The 19,052-nt window shown below is 51.7% G+C and overlaps 1 protein-coding gene across 1 annotated transcript in view; it reads left to right on the forward strand.

The window, feature by feature from the left end:
- Nucleotides 1–19,052, forward strand: part of LOC119103075 (alpha-1-inhibitor 3) — a 62,287-nt gene that overhangs the window by 30,029 nt on the left and 13,206 nt on the right. Inside the window, exons 18-33 of the mRNA XM_037226523.1 lie at nt 6,047–6,221; nt 7,373–7,496; nt 8,234–8,462; nt 8,681–8,883; nt 9,195–9,277; nt 9,537–9,673; nt 9,962–10,112; nt 10,559–10,797; nt 11,183–11,302; nt 12,644–12,788; nt 13,140–13,312; nt 13,808–14,026; nt 15,283–15,339; nt 16,712–16,802; nt 18,260–18,439; nt 18,913–19,050. Coding sequence (XP_037082418.1) covers nt 6,047–6,221; nt 7,373–7,496; nt 8,234–8,462; nt 8,681–8,883; nt 9,195–9,277; nt 9,537–9,673; nt 9,962–10,112; nt 10,559–10,797; nt 11,183–11,302; nt 12,644–12,788; nt 13,140–13,312; nt 13,808–14,026; nt 15,283–15,339; nt 16,712–16,802; nt 18,260–18,439; nt 18,913–19,050 — 2,464 coding nt within the window. The remainder of the gene's footprint in view (nt 1–6,046; nt 6,222–7,372; nt 7,497–8,233; nt 8,463–8,680; nt 8,884–9,194; nt 9,278–9,536; nt 9,674–9,961; nt 10,113–10,558; nt 10,798–11,182; nt 11,303–12,643; nt 12,789–13,139; nt 13,313–13,807; nt 14,027–15,282; nt 15,340–16,711; nt 16,803–18,259; nt 18,440–18,912; nt 19,051–19,052) is intronic.

Here is a 19,052-nt window from a genome sequence, read left to right on the forward strand (position 1 = left end):
TGCGTTCCAGGCGCCCGTGTTCGCGCACAGGTGTCTTTGGTTGCGGTTCTGGCTGCATGCATTTCAAGTTCTTTTTCATTCGCACAGCATGTGCTGAAAGCCTGTGACGTACTTTTGACGTCACGGAACAATATCCGAAATGGCAATTACGTAGGCGTGCTGGGGTGGGGGAATATCTCCCCCTTAGACTCCCATTTTTCTTTGAGCACCATAGATAGTTTCTGACCGGAAGCTGAAAATCAGCGTGATTAGGTCTCACCGAGCTGACAGCTCCCTCCCATAAGAAAATCCTATCTGCGCCATTGGTCATTGCACGAACGATGACGTCACCGGTGAGCTCTACGCCAGCTTCTGGAGACTGACGGATTAGGAATCATATTTCTGTTATATAATAGCTTCAGTCAGAAGCCACCTGTTGTGATAAAAACGCGGTTCTGTGCGATCGGGGTTCCCTGTCCTTCCTCCCCCTGGTTGGACCCATGATTCACGTTAATTTTCAGTTATCCAACCCTTCAGGTTGCGCTACTTGCATCAGGCAGCAAGTTGGTCCGTCCACCTGTGCATCCTTTGACCTTCTGGGTCACGTTATAGGGACGGACAGAAATTGTGGGAACGGTATCCAGTAGCCTTCGCGGTCCTTAAAAAAACAATGGAGACATTGTCCTCAAGTGTTCCCAGTGGTAGATCTGCCCAGCTGCCCATTCGCATCTCTCGTAATCGAACGTGGGCCAAACGTTGTGCTTGGTCTGCAATTCTGCATTGTTTTCATCATTAGTAGCTTTTTACATAGGTGCGTCGTTGCACTGGTCACAATGGTGTTGGCCAAGTGGTGCTCAATTCAATCGTTGAGATGCGGGCGACGCCTCAAGCCATGAAAGAGCTGCCTTCGTCCTCGTCTCGGATCGAATGGTAAGGGCCAGTGCGCCGCAAGACCTCAGGACTTGTGTCGTCACTTGGCCGAGTAGGACCAACCACGCGGCACTCTCATACTGCAGATCGGCTCCCGTGAAGGCATTAGTCGGGAGTCTCAGAATCTCTGCCAAGCTCTGTTTGGCATTGCTAGCGGCGTGGAACCCACGGGCTGCCAAATGCTGACCAGAGAGTGTCCGCAGTTTACCCGTCATCGGTTCAGCTGTCTCTGGTTCATTGTACCTAGTTCGGTTGTCCCTGGTTCAGTTGTCTCTGGTTTAGTTGAACAGGGATAGTTGGCACTGGTGCCGTTGCCCTGGGTCAGTTGTCACTGGCTCGGAAGCCACTGAGCCAGTTGTCACAGAGCAAGTTATCACTGAGTCAGCTGTCCCTAGGTTATGTTTTACTGGCTCAGCTGTCCCTGATTCAGCCGTCATGGTTCAGTTGTACTGGATCACATGTCGCTGGTTCTATTGCCAAACGGAGCCGTGCCTGCCGATGACTTTTCACGTCCTTGACGTGCGAGGAGCCAGTACTACATCTCATTTCCAGGCATTTACATGCCAACATATGGCTAAATCCCTGGCTTATGTGTGCCTAACCTGTTCTTGGTGGATATGATATGACACGTCAGCGAAAGAAATAATGCTAGATGTGGTCAAGCATTAATCGCCACATATTCACAGCTTTTATGACACTTTCCCTCAAGCTTTTGTTCGTAATCGTCGCATGTGCTCTGTAAACTTTGCCGATTTCGAAGTCGCAAGGCATTCCAGAAGAGCGTGGCATAGCTTGAATCATCTAGCCTATGTTCTTCAAATGTATTTAAGTTCCGTAAAACTAGTTCCGTAGGCCGTGGGACCACATGTTAGTCACTACAAATATTGCTACCGAGCCATGAGATTTGCATGGACGTCGGCAAGGCTGATATGATATTTGCATGTGGAACATAATCGACTCGGTGTTGACCCTTCTGATTTCGTTGAAACTGTGTCATGGTGTCCAACTAGCGCCTGACCACATGCTGGTAGAATCATGTTGTCACACTCTTAGAAGGAGCTTCCTTCTTGGGAAGTCAATGGTTTCCAGGCATCTCAATTGATATAAGGCCAGACGCTCAAAATATGATGTGTTTTGAAGATTATTTGGTCAAACCAAAGTCTCACCAGAACTTACCTTCTTACACACCAAAGCTGGCAAAAATGATAAAAATACGATCACTCCTGCGATCTAACGTTATCAGTTATCGGTAACTGCCATCCCTGTTTTCACGGAAGCCATACAATGCCATACAACTGTGAGGTCGCGTCACAAGCTTATTTCACGATAGAGCCTTACACATCATACTTTACATTCACTTATTGTATATTAGTTCGGCAGTTATCGGTCGCCGAAAGTCCTTTTTGTCTAAGAGATAAAATAATAAAATGCAGTTTTCATCGCCAGTGAATCGAAGCTTTGAACATAATGATAACGTAATCAATCGTAATACAAGCCGATATGTAGTATGTTGCCTACGACATCAGGCTTCCATAATTACTTATAGATGTTAGGTGGAGAGTTAGCTTTGTTTAGTGAATACAGTTTCAAAAGCCAATACCATTTTCTTGGAATTAACTTTGTTCTCAAAACAATGTAATTTGACATTTGGTTGATGATGATTAGGATTTTCGCCAACTTGTGGCGGTGCGCTATTATACATGCAACTCTCTGAACTTCCCTGAATGTGACCAGGCCTTGGCTGTACACCGTGCTGTAGTTTGAATGGAACTGAAGTGAGTGACACTCCTCGATAGCTGACGTCGGTTGATTGAAAATGTATTGGTATTATGATACTATGGCTTGGCTTGCGCGGTAAAATGATTGATATCGGTATGATCATGGGTTTGGATGAATCACTGTACACATGCTTTTGTTCGGGGGCGTCAGTTTTTGTAAATGACTGTGAAACCATTCTGAACGCTTGCCACCTAACCATCTACTCAATGTGTGTTTCTTACCGGACCTGCCTTGGACGACGGCAATTCAACAGTGATTTTGATATTCAGATTGTTTTTAGCTATCAGTCTCCTGTAAATCTGAGCAGCATGTTTGGTATTCTTGTGGGCACCAAATAATGCCCTGAAAGATAAGTCTGTGTGACACTTAGTTCTTTCATTTGTTGCACTATTTTAGTCGAAAGCAGGGTCTGAGCCGACATTGTGGACTTGATTTTCCCAATATATTGAGCTGAGGTATAACTGAAGCTGAAGATATGATTGGATATTGGTCAAAGCCTACCTTTTCACGCATTATTTCGGGGACAAGACTTGTTTCCATTCAAAGAAAGAATTACATGCTCCTTGCTTTTTAGTGCTAGATACAGAAATGTAATTAAAAATTGTCGTTCTTCGTCACGAACTGGGCGCAATGGTTGAAAAACACAGTTATGGAGAGAAGTGAGGTTGTCAGGCTCTTGGCCAGCACTTCCTCCCCTCCCCCTATCATTGACGCAGATCTTCGCCCTTGTTTTCAGCATTGCCAGATACCTGATACGTGACAAATTTTGGGGGGCAAGTATAATGTATTCTTTTTAGGCATCCGCGTGAGAAAGTTGAACTCGTCTGTGCTGTGTTTCTTTCATTCCGGCTCTCACCATGGCATTCGTTGCACTGAAGCGTGGCCCAATTCGAAGGTGTGCTAGTCTGTATCATCTATCGTTTCAGACTAACTCCTTCCTGGTGCTCTCTGACCTAGTTACGGAAACTCGTGCCTGTACCGTCCGCTCCCGGCAGCGGACTTGGTATAACCGGCGCCGCTATTACTCGCCTGGAGGACCTTCTCACCGGATCGCTTATTCCTCAGAGAGAAGTAACTGACTTTGACAAGAAATGGTCTGCGAAAATGGGATATTGTGGTGTAACTTATTTCGTATAACTAATCTGAAGTAACTAATGATGATAACAGTGATTAATAGTGAATGCTAATTCCGCACGAGGCTTTAACATCGTTGTGCTATTGTGTATAGTACATAGCTTGGTGGTAGCTCGGTTGGTGGGTACCTGTACAGGGCGATGAACTTCACTTCCGAAGCCATTGCTCGCAACCCGACACCGACACTACAATCACTGCTATTCGACAAGTCACTCCACAAAGCAACGACAGGTTCATCCTAACCAGAGACCAGGCCGACACGTCCGGCGGACAGCGATCCTTAACCCAACATGCTCTCTTGTTGTCTGCAAAGTTGGGGACCTGCGTGACCATACTCTGAAGGAGCAGGCCGTTTAGGGTGTCCCTTTTATCACCGTGATGAATCATGCGAGCGCGCCTGCTCATTCCTAGATATCTTTTGGTCCGTCATGCAAGACACCTCTCGTAACATAACAATTTGAGATGTGAACTCGTTCAAACTGTGCAGAACCAGAAGCTGGCAATGCTGCATGAGCTATCTCCCATATTACTCTTTTCCGCTCCGAATTATCATCAGCTTAGTGAGGTGAGGAGTCGAGCCGGGTTAGTTGATGGTAATGTAGTTAACTGAAGTATTATTTACATGCGTCTGCTGGAGAGATTGCTTTATAATCTCCCAACATTGCTGAAAAAGTACCTTTCCGTCACCGACGAAGTTTGGAACCGTCTGAATTGTCACCTGGAATCAAATCCTTCAGAAACCATCGTAATATACATATTAAGGCAGTAAACCACAAAAAGCAAAAACAAATTAAATGTGATGCGGCATAAGCAGCGAACAATTTCGTTTCGGGAAGTTCATTTGCACTGAAGTTTTATTTCCTGGCCTCCAAGCACTGAAGGAAGGTTACGTCTGACCTAGCAAAATCATCAGATAAAGGCGTACTTAACATAACCAGCCTAAAGGCGTTTAGTTCTCTATTCAGTTGGGGGGGGGGGGGGGGTGAAGGGGGGGGGGGTGGAGGCGAAACTGTACATCCCATCCAGCGATGCAGTCTGCTATTTTTAGTTTTTATTAGTATCCATTATTTTCCATCTGTCGTAAATTAGGGGTTCAGCACCCAAAAATTAATGATGAGAGACTACACCCCTGCTGTCAGCCACATATCTGGGGAAGAAAAACATTTTTGTGGCATCTCGGAGTCAGGCTCAGACATTTTTACTTCCTGCACCCCCGCCCTTCTCCTTGCGCCCCTCACCCCTACGTACTTTGCAAAACTGCATCCCTGTAGCCCTGCACTTATCGATGATATGTTTTTTCAAGCACCTGAAACAATGTTATTTTTGGTTTTGTGACGTCATCGTACAATCAGCTGAAGGCGTTGGCGACCTCCATTATCTTGTCATGATCATTGCCGGTGCAAAACTCGCACTTCCTAACATGATCCCAATTATTTGGAGCAAAACCCATGCAATATCGGTATCAACGGATGCAAACGGCATTTTTGAATGTCTCTAGCACCCTCAGTCAGCTTTATATGTAGTATGATGACAACCAAATGGATTCTATTTGATCCCTGTCTACCGATCAGTGTGCCAAGTCTGAGGTGCAACGGGCTATGCGAGAGGCCTACGTGAGAGATGATCGGGCTCTTACCTCAAAGCCGCATTTTGCATCACACATACTTATCTTTCCAAAGCTGCATTTTATGGCTAAACTTGCTCATACAGCGAAACGTCATTTCGACATGCACTCACACTGCAGGCGTTAGCAAGTACAGACCATTAGTAAGCTTTTAGTCTCGTCGAGCTGGGGTAGTGTGCTGTAGTATGGTCTTGTCTGCTGCAATTCGTTTTCATATTCGCAATTTTGTCATCAATTGGTTTGCAAAAATGGCAGTTTTTGTCACCGATCATATACAGTAAATTAAAAGTTTTTTTCATCCTGTCTACCAACACTCGCAATGTCTGGGGTCTAACAGGATGGCAGCCGTTGTAATCTCCAGTTGACTGGTATTCAGTGGTCAGCATGGTTCTGAGGGTCGATGTCGGCGCCCCCATGTCAACGCGTGACGGTGCTAACCGCAAGTCTTTCGACGGTGACCACCTAAAGGCGGGATGGGACAGATGACGCTGGCCGACTTCAGAGCGCAGTATGCGGTTGGCATCGGCAGCTTTCAAGAGAGAAGCCGAGCGGCGATGAACGTCTCCTGATCTGCGGCTTGTCGACGTCGGACGGTTTCAGGACGGCGGCTGGCTGACATTGTCCGACGTCTTGGTGGAGACGCGGCCGTGCTTCAGCCGCCGCTCCTCGTACCCGCTGTGGAGCTGCGACGACATCTCCTGTCCACTGATGCGCACAGCGGCGTTCGATCTTGAGGCCAGCGCCAGCGAGCCACGGTTTCAGCTGGCTGCGCCCGGTAGATAGACGGCCCGTCCTCTGCGTCCGCGGGCCCACTTCACCGGCCCGGCCGCTTGCCCTACCAGCAAACGGCGGCGCCGACCGCGGTGACCCGACTGGGCCGGCGCCGGCTGGTCCCGGCCCAGCTCTTGAACGCTGCCTCGCTCGTGAGCTCACCCTCGGGGCCGGGCTGGGCCGGGCCGCGGTCGGTGCCGGCCGGCGTCGGCCCGCGGAAGCGCCGACCGCTTTGCACCGCGTCTGCCGCACATCCGCTGCTCGCGAGGCCTGCGTCCGTGCAATGCGATGAAGGTCACTGCATCTGTACAGATCGCTTCCACTGCATCTGTACAGACGGTCGCTGGCTCAGCCATGACACCGGCCCCGGCTGCCAGCAGTGTTTCGCCTCCAGTTAATCATTGCGCACGAGCATTGAAAGCCATGGAAAGATGGATTTTGCGGCTGAATGTGATTGAGCAAGCTGCATTAATTTTGCATCAGCTAGTGTAGAAAGTGGAGTACGTCCTAAAATATATACATCACTTTCAGTCCTTGGTCACACACGGTTCAACATTCTCGTCAATGATTACGTCATGCATGTCCTAAACTGCCATATCCGCGCCGCATTTATTTTCATCGTGCGTCTCAATAATGTTCATGCACTCCTCCACCAATATGAAATCTTGACTCATAGCTGATCCGCCTGCTGCATGCTTGGGCAAACATTCTCACAGCACGCCGAGAACGAGTTGAGTTGCCACGCGGACAGAGCTAAAGGCATGCATCGATTCTTGCTTACCTGGTGCATGCAAGTCACCGTATGTTTCGTCTTTGTTGTGATGGAGCGCTTATCGCTGCCCATTTATCTTGCTTGGTACAAAGTTACAAGTTGTAGTGTTTTGGCGTCGCCGCTGCCTTTCTGTCACCAAACGGTGCCTTGCCTTGAGCCGACGGGGGGCGTCAAGCCGCCGTTAACCATCGATGATGATGACGGTCATGATCAATGACTCCCTCGCGACTCGTCTAGCTATCTAATGTATTGCGAACTCACTTAACTGTCGCTAAGTTCAGTCCGGAAAACAAAGCAATGCATTTTTAAGCTAACATCTAGGAAGGAAAGAATAATGTATTAGAAGCGCTGAGGTGACGTGCTAACGTTCCTCCGGTTACCAGGAGGCCCGACGCCGGTGCTCGATTCGCCTCCCGGATCGGCCCCGGAGCCGCCTCCGTCCGAGGTGCCTGACGTGGTTCGCACCTACTTCCCCGAGACGTGGCTGTTCGATCTCCACACGGTCGGGTCAGTGGACGAACATGGGCGCACTGACTGTGACGAGGCTGCGTTGAATGTGGAATTGAACCGTTGATCCTCGTACTCTGAAGCTGTTCACGGGTTTGTTCAAAGCTGTCCTGATTACCTATCGTTTCATGTCGTTTGAGTATGCTCACATGTACATGTAACCAGCCAGTAGTATGTTGGATGCACATTAACCGATTAGTTGAAAGCCTCAACAGCTTACACGATAATGCAACCAAAACAAAATCATAATTTTGTTTTAAGGAGGGGGGCATGATGCGTTTTTATTTTCAAAATGTAACCAGAAATATGCATTAACTAGCATACGTCATGAGCATGGTCAGATCACACATGACAGGTAATAAGTCGCATATTTTGAGCACTATCATCATACAGAGCACCAATTTCTTGATACTCCCCTTTACACAACACATTCTTATACCTTAAGCGTCGGTCGTTTTCGGCATTATAACTCACCATGCCACATGCAGGAACTAGGACAGAGTTACACCATCAAGTCACAATTCCTTGCCTTTTCAGCATTAAAGCTCACCATGCCGCATGCAGGAACTAGGACAGCTACACCATCAAGTCACGATTCTGTGCCGTTAGTCATGTTCGCATTAAAACTCACCATGCCACATGCAGGAACTAGGACAGTTACACCATCAAGCTACGATTATGTGCCGTTCCTCGGACGCCTGGCTAGTGTCACAGCCGGCCACCTCCGCACCGGGCAGGGACGACGGCTCGGTGACGCTGACACAGAAAGTACCGGACACCATCACCGAGTGGGTAGGCGGAGCCGTGTGCAGCTCAGAGATGGCCGGCCTTGGCGTGGCGCCGTCGGCCTCCCTCACCAGCTTCCAGCCGTTCTTCGTCAGCTACACGCTGCCCTACTCGGTGAAACGCGGCGAGACGCTCGTGCTCAAGGTCTCGGTGCTCAACTACAACGAAGAGGCGCTGCCGGTGGGTCCTCGCTGCTCTCCTGAGCGCTCTGTTCCGCTCGTGTTATCTTGCTCGCTCGTGTTATCTCTGTCGGTGCTCGGCGTCACCATACGCCACATGCTGGATACGACTGAATCCATCGCTAGTTTTACTAGTTGTCCGCTCGGACACTACTGGCTCCACGCGATATCCCGCCGGCCCTGTGGACGCTAAACATGCACCGGCGCCTGTGGCCGCAGGTCAAGCTGACGCTGGTGGCGTCAGACGAGTTCGAGACGCTCTCGGCGCCGGTGGTGACCTCGTGCGTGTCGACCGGCGTGGCCGAGGTCGTGCCGTACCGGCTGCGGCCCGGCCAGCTCGGCGACGTTAACATCACCGTGGTAGCTGAAGTGTACTCCGACTTCCCCGCCGAGTGTGGGTCAGAGGTGGTGCCCTACTTCAGGTGTGTGGCGTTACGCGTTGCGGGAGTACGGGGCGTGGCGAACGCCGTGTGAGTCAACTTTAAACACGGCAGGTGTGCGTAACCGAGAAATGAGCCCAGACACCCTAGCTTGCGTGGGGTGTTAAAAGTTGCAAATGAACCGGTAGTGTTTCCTATTGCATGCACGTCCTCTAATGACATACAGATATTTGCTGAAAAAATCAAAATGCCTTCATTTTTTGATTCAATGAAATCTGAAGGCGTCACTACTCTCAACCGATATCCCATTTTGCCGTGGATGCATGCAGCCAACACGACTACCATCTGCGCAGGGACGCCGTGACCAGGCCGATTCTGGTGGAGCCGGAGGGCTTCGAGCGTGAAGTCATCCACTCCTTCTTCATGTGCATCAGCCGTGAGTGCGCTGCCAAAGCGGATGTTAACGGGACGACTAAGGCCGGTGCCGGTGTAGCTGCAGGCTAGTGACGGTTTGGAGGGCGCGGCGTTGCTGGCGGTGTTGGGACGCACGTAGGCTCAGCCGTGTGTTGGCGTTGTTTCCTTGATCGCGACGCGGCTTTCATCGTCCCGCCGCATGGCTACGGACGTGTCCTGTGCCGCAGTAGGGCTCGCCCTGTTTGGGTACCGCTTCCCTGACCCGACCCGTACGCCGGCAGCGGAGGGTGCCGACCTGTCGGGCGGACCGAATAGGCGGGAGGTTGACTGGCCGCTGCTTCTGCCGGCCGACCTGGTGCCCGACTCCGAGCGGGCTCAGATCGCCGTCGTCGGAGACCTGCTGGGACCCAGCATTGACGTACGTCACTTGCGCACTATACTCAATGACAGATGTTCGCTGGATGTGTTCGACGTAATATATCCGCGTGAGGCTGAAGTAGTTGTCGAGTAATCTGTTGTAGAAGTCATGGCCTTCTCTGTTGGCACATCGTTATCCTCCCAGCTGCGTATAGTATGGCTACGGTCCCACTTTTACTTTAGCCACTTTCGTTTACGTCATTAATGTGATTCCATTCATTATCATGGATGCGTTAACTGTGCCAATTTAAGCCAAAGCCGATATGTTCAAGCTTTCTGTACTTCTCAGAACCTGGAGTCGCTGGTACGGCAGCCAACCGGTTGCGGCGAACAGAACATGGTGCTCTTCGCTCCCAACATTCACGTCATGAAGTATTTGACTGCAGTTGGTCAACTGACTGAGCAAATCAAGGATAAACTTGCCAGATTTATGAAATCAGGTACTTGGTTGATCAGGTTGGGAATAACATTGCACTAGCACACAAATGTCCGGTACAAATTAGTAAAAGTTGACATATCGTTGTCAGCGTCGTGCCCTGAAGTCGTTTTATTCCGTTCTATGTAACGTTTATTATTGAATTCCTAACTAGTACAGGATTCACATACCAAATTGCGAATCCAAATGATCATGCATGTGCCAGAACCAAGCTGTCGTTTCTTGGTAGTTTGCATCATGCAACCGAACAAGTATTTTGATTTAAACTGCTCATGGTAGTTCGCACCACCAGAGCAGATATATTATTTGGTGTAAACCTATTTTCTTAAGATAGATCCCCTTCTAGGAGACCTTCATGGACAGCTGAGCCCAAAACTGGTGAGACATCCAGCGCGTGAGACTTCCAGCGCGCCCGTTACCGTGACCTTCGTGACCCGTGTCTCGCCCCAGGCTACCAGCGCGAGCTGGGCTACCGTCACGAGGACAAATCGTACTCGGCATTCGGCAAGTCGGACGACTCAGGCTCCATGTGGCTGACCGGCTTTGTCATCAAGTCGTTCGGTGACGCGAAGAAGTTTATTTTCATCGACGAGGCTGACCTGGAAGGAAGCGTGCGGTGGATCGAATCCCATCAATTGGGTAGCGGCTGCTTCCCATCTGTGGGGACGGTCCTCCACAAAGAAATGAAGGTAATATCTTGTATCTGTCTGTATTGACTCCCTTGCCCCCGTGGCACGCTGTCATATGTTCGCCTTCAAACTACCTTTAACCAAGTACCTACAACTGAGCGCATTGAAAAGCACATGTACTTACCGCTGGATCTGGGGGGAAGGTGGGACGCACTACATCGGCTGATTGACGGAGGGATCCAAGTGTGGTTTCTCGTGTTGCATACTCGCCACTCATACTTGTGCAGCCGTGTTTGCATGCTGTCACCCTTGGCCGGTTGTCCTCTGACCCGTCCGCCAATGGCGAAGTCCAGTGCCGTTTGCCCCGATCCTCACGTGATAGCCGTTGTTCCCTGCGTGGACCCAGCCGATGTCTGCGGGGTCCAGCAACGCTGACGTGTTTCAGGGCGGCGTTGGGTCCGGCGGCCAGCAGGCGCTGACGGCCTACATCGCCATCGCGCTGCTGCAGTCGGGGGTCGAGCTGGGCGAGAACACCGTCCACGGCGCCTTCCGCTGCCTGACACAGGTCAGTCAACGGCTCAGAGACACGTGCGATCGCTGGAGGTTGTGTCTGCAAAAGTACCTGGCAGGCAGCCAGATAGGCAGATTTCTGTAGGCAGTATCTGGAAAAGAGTTGGGCGCCGTGATTGGCTCTAGATAGATCGGCAGTTGAGTTTTGAGCTAATGAGTTTGAAGAGCGCGGCAACTGCGTTGGTTATTTGTGTAGGTCGGCATTTCTTCACTGTGCGATACATGCTAGAGCCTTGCTTTTGATGCCTCATCTTATTTTAGTGGCTTTGGCCTACATGGTTCCAAAACCTTTTTGAGGTATTGCCACTAGGTACCGTGCTCAGCCACTCAGTTCGTACATACAAACGTAATATTCCACATTTGGTTTACCTTACATCCTCATGATCTAGCCTTTGGCTTGGTACCCCGCAACAAGCCCGTAGGGTCCGCGGGACGAGCCTAAGAACAGCCGAGAACGACTGTTGCATGAAATTAACCAGGAAATTTTCTTGTGGCCAGAGTAATAATGGCTTTCACCTGCTGTAACAATAATACTCGCTCCTTTTTTCCTCACCATACAACGGAATACCAGACAAAAATGTTTCAGAAACGGATGTTATGTGCAGAAAGCGATAAACAGACCCATAGCTGAAGTAACTTACACCGTTACAGTCAGGGCACAGCAAGAAATTCTTCAATAGGGAGAGGTGGTTGGATAGGGTCGGAGCTCGCAGAGTGCTCACCATAAAATAAATAAAGGAGTCCTCTATGGTGCTTAGTAAAACATGCTTTGCTTACAGGGGGGAAGAAGGGCAGCCTGCCTCCTCCCCCCGTTCTCTGGCGGTGTCTGGTTGTGGCTGTGTTCCCAATGGACGAATGCACTATGCCAAACCGCACTATGTAGTGTGGCGTCCGATTAAGCACCACAACATCGGTTTAAACAGCTCACATTTTATGTCTACCACCCTGTGCATGGACACATTCCATTAGTTCTTATTACACCTGTTGCTTTGTATGCAAAACAACGTGAGCGACTTAGCGCTGTAGGGTAGCTACCGCCAAGACCGTGTTGGACACCTCTCACCGTCCGTGGGTTAGCTACCACCAGGACCGTGCTAGCCGCCGCTCACCGTCCGTGGGTTAGCTACCGCCGGGACCGTGTTGGACACCGCCCACTGTCCGTGGGATAACTACCTCCGAGACCGTGTTGGCGGCCGCTCACCGTCCGTGGGTTAGCTACTGCCGGGACCGTGTTGGCCGTCGCTCACCCTCCGTGGAATGCCATGTCAGCCACCGCTCACCGTCCGAGGAATGTCATGTTGGCCGCCGCTCATCAGCCGCCATGTGCCTTCCCCAGGACATCAGCTCTGACCTGTACACGCTGACGCTGCTGACGCACGCGCGCGCCGTGGCCGGCCGCCTGGACGAGGCGCGGTTGGGTCTGACAGAGCTCAAGAGCCGCGCCACCAGGGAGGAGGGTCTGGTGTACTGGCGCAACGAAGGTGAGAGTCATCCCGCCGCACCAGCACAACAGTAACACTCGCTGGAGGGAGCGGTGCTGTAGACGTCCGAAGGCTAGTTAATCAGCTTGTAATAGCTGCTGTGCTTTCACAATTGTCCCAATATACTTGCAGAATGCGTTGGTGAAGGCTGAGTGTGCACAGCTGTGTGTGTTCTGTACTCCTTCGTGCGTTTTGACGAAACTCTGCAGTGAGCAAATATGAAATATGACCCCATTCGGCCGCATTTTACTGAATGTACAGTACTGAACACACCTTCCTCAATTCCTGGTCTATCCTGAACAGCGGTTAACCAGCGTACTTTCAAAACCTTATCGTGGCGTATGTCACCAGGGTCTGACGAGAATCGGGCGCTCAGCGTGGAGATGGGTGCCTATAACATTCTGACGATGAAGCTGCTGGAGAAAGCCGGTGACGACAGCAGCGAACACTTCAGCGATGCGCTGGGTGCCGTGCGCTGGATCACCCAGCAGCGCAACAGTCGCGGCGGCTTCGTGTCCACGCAGGTCATAGAAATCACTGGGGTGGACGTCATGTGTCTGCCGGACTAGCTGGTCACGACACTGCCACAAATTGCCTGCTGTCTGTCGTACATGTGTGGCTTATTTGCCCCTTCCCCCCTCAGAAGGGCCTGTTGTACCTGTTTGTCCTGTTCACTCCCGACGGAGGGGTCTGCCGTACCTGTGTGTCCTGCTCACTCCCAGGGAGGGGAGTGTCATACCGATGTGTTCTGCTCACTACCCTTGGAGGGGCCTGTCGTACCTGTGTGGTTTGTTCACTCCCCACGGATAAGTCTATTGTATCTGTATGGCTTGTTTACCCCTCGGAGGGTTCTGCCTTACCTGTGTGTCCTGCTCACTCCCAGGGAGGGGACTGTCATACCCATGTGTTGTGCTCACTACCCTTGGAGGGGTCTGTCGTACCCCTGTGTCCGGCTCACTCTCATCGAATGGGTTCTTCAATGTCCTGTGCGCTGCTCACCTGGCGGGCGGTCGTGGCAGGATACGGTGCTGGCGCTGGAGGCACTGGCCGCCTTCTCGGCCGACCTGCCTCGCTCGAGCAGCGCCGACCTGCGAGTACACGTCTCCGATGACGGCTCGCTGAATGACGTCATCAGCGTAACGGCGGACAATCTGCTACTGATGCAAACTCGTGACGTCACACTGCTGCCAGGTCACGTCCAAGTCAGAGCACAGGGCACCGGCTGCGCCCTGGTGCAGGTCAGTGGTGGAGCAACCGTGTTAAATCAAGGTAAGGTCGGGGTGGTACCGGCTGCGCCTTTGTGCGGGTCAGAAGTAAAGTCCTGCTTGGTAAACTATGGTAAGGTCGAGGTGGCGCCGGCTGCGCCCTGGTGCAGGTCAGTGGAGGAGCACCTCTGGCAAACTAAAGTGAGGCCCCGATGATACTGGTTACGCCCAGGTCAGGTCAGTGTTCAGCTGCAACCGGGAGAATTACGATGGGACGAGAAGGATTGAGAGAAGCGAGGGAGAAAGAGGGACAGCGAGAGAGAAAGAGAGCGAGAGAGAGAGAGAGCGAGAGAGAGCGAGAGCGGGAGAGAGAGAGAGAGAGAGGGAGAGGAGAGAGAGAGAGAGAGAGAGAGAGAGAGAGAGAGAGAGAGAGAGAGAGAGAGAGAGAGAGAGAGATGAGAGATAGAGAGAGAGAGAGAGAGAGAGAGAGAGAGAGAGAGAGAGAGAGAGAGAGAGAGAGAGAGAGAGAGAGAGAGAGAGAGAGAGAGAGAGAGAGAGAGAGAGAGAGAGAGAGAGAGAGAGAGAGAGAGAGAGGAGAGAGAGGGAGAGAGAAGAAATGGGGAGAGGAAGGAAGAGCATCTGTGCTGCTGGCTTGTGCTAGCATACTTGCAGTTGCTGGCATACCCGCAGTAGGAACTTTATGATAAATGATGTGCACTAAAGCGGGTCACACGCACGGGAAGTTCAGATGGTGCCAGATGTACCCTAGTTCTCATCAGAGCCGGCATCGAATGCACCGCCGGCAGTGCGGTCTAGGTGCCAGACGTGTCCTCATTCCGGTCCGTTCGTGCCGATAATAGGCTGTAAGGCGTCCATGCAGGGGCGTAGTTTGCTTTTTCCGTTGAAAAGGGGGGGGGGGGGTGGCCTGCGCCTCCCCTCAACTAATGTTGCGAAACTATGCCCTTCTTCCGGATCACCAGTTTGTCCATTTTCAGTGAGGAGGTACAGCATGAGCCAGCCTCGAATGCATCTGCTGAGAATGTATGTCACTAAACTGTGTGAGGGCTGAACACCGTGTTCTTTAGAGCGTTATCGCGTCAGCTGTTCGACGGCTGATGTGATTCACCGAGAGCCTGAGTAAATGACCTTCAGTTCAATGATAACACGCGGGGAATGCGAACCACGAGACATGCCCTTTTCTGCTGCACCATACAAATTAGCTCCAGCAATGCATGACGACGTACGTGCACCACGCGCATGACAAGTAACACAGCCGGTTGTTTCGCCAGGCTTCGTTGAAATACAACGTGTATACAGCCAGTCCAAACGACGCACTGACGATCAACGTGGACCTGCCAAGCCCAAAATGAACCAGCGGGAAGTGTCTGAAGCATACCATAGGTGAGACGAGTGACCGCGCCTAGGGACTTCCTCTAGCTGTCTCCTGTCTCACCCTGGTCATCAGACCACTCGTCAGCCTCTGCTCGGTTTGATCTTAAATATGTAGTGCGATGCGAGGGAATGTCATGGGAGGAGGCTCTTGACCAGATTGCAGTGTTCCTGTTGCTGTGAAAGCATCAAAGACACTGCAGTGCCTAATCCAATTAAAAAGTGCTCGAACGCATCTCTCGCTCAACAGGCTTTACACATGACAGCATGCCTGCCTGGTTGTCATGATAACAGAACAATGTTGTGCTCTTTAAGACATCTGCGTCAGCTACCTGAAGGAGGATAGCGAAACCAATATGGCTGTGGTCGAGGTTGACATGGTCAGCGGGTTCATTCCCAACAAGGGAAGTCTGAATGACCTCAAGCAGAACGTCGAGTTGGGTAGTTGCATTTGGTGGCATATAGTAGACATATGTCCTTGCCGTTGCCACAATTGCCTGTTTTCACAGACAGGTCGCTAGATCTGGGTTTTCGGTTTTCACCAGCAGTTCGTCGAATAAGAGTGTCTGTTTTAACTAGCAGATTGTCTGATCTGAGTTGTCTATTTCCACTAGCAGTCGTCAGATCTGAGTAGTCGTTTTTTAACGAGCAGGGGTCGTCTAATTGATTAGTTCTGCCAACACTAGGAATACATTCTTTGTCTAGCAATATTGACACATGAAACAACATGACATGGGGGTTTGATCTGAGTTGCCAGGCTCTTTAGATAAGCTGTAGGAGTTACCTACCGTTTTCGGAGGCTTATCATGTTTTCTGACGACCGGAACAGCTCCATTCAGGTCTGAAGCGCTGGGAGGGTCAACAACAACAAGGTGGTCTTCTACTTCGACTCGCTGGATGGAAAGGAGCGCTGTTTCAGTCAGCATCAGCGTACAGCGGGAGCAGGAGGTGGAAGATGCCAAAAGGGCGGTGGCCAGCGTATATGATTATTACCAGACGGAGTTCGCCCCGGAGCAACGGTGAGAAAAAAAACCCTTACGCAAACGGCATCAATCTGCATCAGGCTGCAAACCTATGCAAAACACGTTAGAACTATGCAGTTGTTTTCAGACTGATAAATCAAAACCTTCATCTAGCCACATATCACCTGAATATATTTCTCTACCGTGTGGTCCGAATAAATTGCACAGCAAGACCGTATTTACGAGCATAGAATCATGGCTCTGCTCTTCTTTCTGCGGTCGGCTGTCGAAGTTGGTTGATCGAAAGTGTGCTCTGTCGTCCGACGATACTGTATGGCGCAACTGAATTGCTTTTGGGTCCCTTCAGTCGTACGCCCTGGACGTCAACTGCGACACAGTTCTACCGTGGCCCATTGACCCGGTTCCACTGCCTGTGTTCGAGAACGACCAGCAAGGAGGTAACGCTGCCTGTGCCGCACTGCCCTGCTGAGCTCAGTAGGACGCGCTGTCTGCCAACGACAAGGACTGAGGACGCTTGTGATTATTGGGGAAGACACAGACAGCAGTCTTCTGTAATTTTTTTTCATATGGGTTGTGTCATTAATGAGACATCGATGGCATCGAGGGTTTCTAGCTGCGTCTCGCGCGTCCCTGTCAGTGTGATCGCGGTTTGGTGCTAAGAACGGTTATGGACGCTATTGGTTACCACCCGAGCACCACACGTCTTTGAATGGACACGAGCTTTTGACTCCTTACAATGCCGGCCGGTCGCCACGATGTTCTGTTTGTAAATGTTTTGTCCGGTTTGTTCTTTGGTAATCATACCATGAAGGATATAGATGAGACTGAGCCGAGTGAAGTTACCTCAATCACGCTGCTGGATATCGCGTTATCAGCTGTTGAGCCGCTACGCTTTGCTTGCGCTTTGAGCTGTCACTTCACTCGGCATCTCTGCCGTGTGCTGAATCACGCTTTTCAGTGAACTTTGTGCACAACCCGGTCGATTGATATATAGCGGAGACGTTTACTCGCTGTAACATCGACAATAAATGCAACAATGGCTGTCAGTAGCACTTTATTGTCGACTATGCTGCGGCAGAGTGCAGTGCCGCCGCCTGCCTCGAGGCCTTTACACGTTGAATGCGGCGATGTTTTGTGCGAGGCTGAGCAATGATAGGTCCGCGCCAGGCTGGCCCCCTGCAATGCTCACTGGGTTATCTTGAAGCAGGCACGCGCCTGGCGTTGATCTTTGTGCGTGACAAGCTACATTGCTCAGCCCGTCGCCTTCGTTGCATGGGGTCTACTTCAGCATGACGGCTATTAATACGGCCATGTCCTATCAGCCTGCGCCGATAGTCCCGCATGTTTCTCTGCCGGTTTATGTGGATTCGCGTGCTAGAAAATGAGGACCACTGTAATACCGGGCAAGCTGGCTGTTTGTTCTCGTGAATCTGGTGGACGAGTGTCGTCCACGTAGACCGGGGATGGCCAACTACGGTAAAGATGAACATCGCACGCCGCTTGCGTGCACATTGGGATCTGGAATGTGGCTGGAGGCGTGTTCGCCGAACAGGCAGTTATTACCGGAGCTGATCAAGCCGTGGCAGTCCGGGTTGCCGGCGAGCAGCTATCATCTGAGCGGTGAGTTGGTCGGCACCGCTTCCGCTGCCGCCCGCCGCACGCTGTTTCTCGCCTAAAAGCTCTCACTGTCTGTTGCACGAGCTGTCTGCTTCGCAGCGTATCGGTCATGAGTGCGGCCGCTAGACGAGACTTCTCAAAACGGTGATGACGAAGGCAGTCGACAGCTCCAGTGTCTTGGTCACCGCGTGTACACGGCAACCCGGTCCGGACGAGCTCTCCTGTCGGTGCGTGCAGTCGACGCTCGTGCCTCACAGCCAACCCGGTCCATTGTCAGCCGGGTCCGAGTTCCGCGGCTTCTTCCTACGGGACGACAGACCGCAGCTGCCGGAGGGCCCGGAGGGCGTGGCCCCTCGTCTGGCGGCGCCGCCCCTCGGCTTCAGAGGTGCAGAGCAGGACACACCGGCGGCCGACGGCCGAGAGGACGAGGAGAGGAAGGACGACCAGGACGACGACGGTGAGAGACGTGAAGCATGTCATTAATGTGGTGGCGAGGAGCCAGCGGTGAAATAGCAGGGTAAAATCGGCCACCTGGACTGACTTCAGTGTGTGACAGGTACTAGGGAGCAAGTGGTGGCATCGTCAGGGTGCAAACTATCTACTCACGTTCTAAGCATGCGTTTTGGAATATCGCGGATTTCAGTAGTCAACAAAGTCATTACTGAATCGCATGGGTTCCGCAGCATTATCCCCAGCCGACGACATGTTATTCTGTCCGTGTCCCATCCCACTACTTTGCCCGTCGCACGCCACTCGGGAAGCGGCTATATCACTACTTCGACGCCACTAACTGCCAGCGACGTCACCCGCGCTCAAGCACCGCACCTTCCGGCGCTGAGCGGCGCCCGGTCCTCGACTCTGGCACTGGCTCACACCGCACTGAGCCGCCGCTGCGGCGTCGCTCACACGTCGTGGCCTGCTCCGCCGCAGGGCCCGTCTGTCCGATGTGCCTGGACAGGCTGCGCAAGGAAGACTTCAGCCACTACCTCTGCCTGTACGGGCGGGTGCTGGTGGCGACGCTGACAGAGGAGGGCACGCTCCATTACCGCTCCTCCTGGGCTCTGGAGGGC

Source organism: Pollicipes pollicipes, unplaced genomic scaffold (genome assembly GCF_011947565.3).
Source record: "Pollicipes pollicipes isolate AB1234 unplaced genomic scaffold, Ppol_2.1 Scaffold_5724;HRSCAF=6776_pilon_pilon_pilon, whole genome shotgun sequence".
NCBI classification, from domain to species: domain Eukaryota; kingdom Metazoa; phylum Arthropoda; class Thecostraca; order Pollicipedomorpha; family Pollicipedidae; genus Pollicipes; species Pollicipes pollicipes.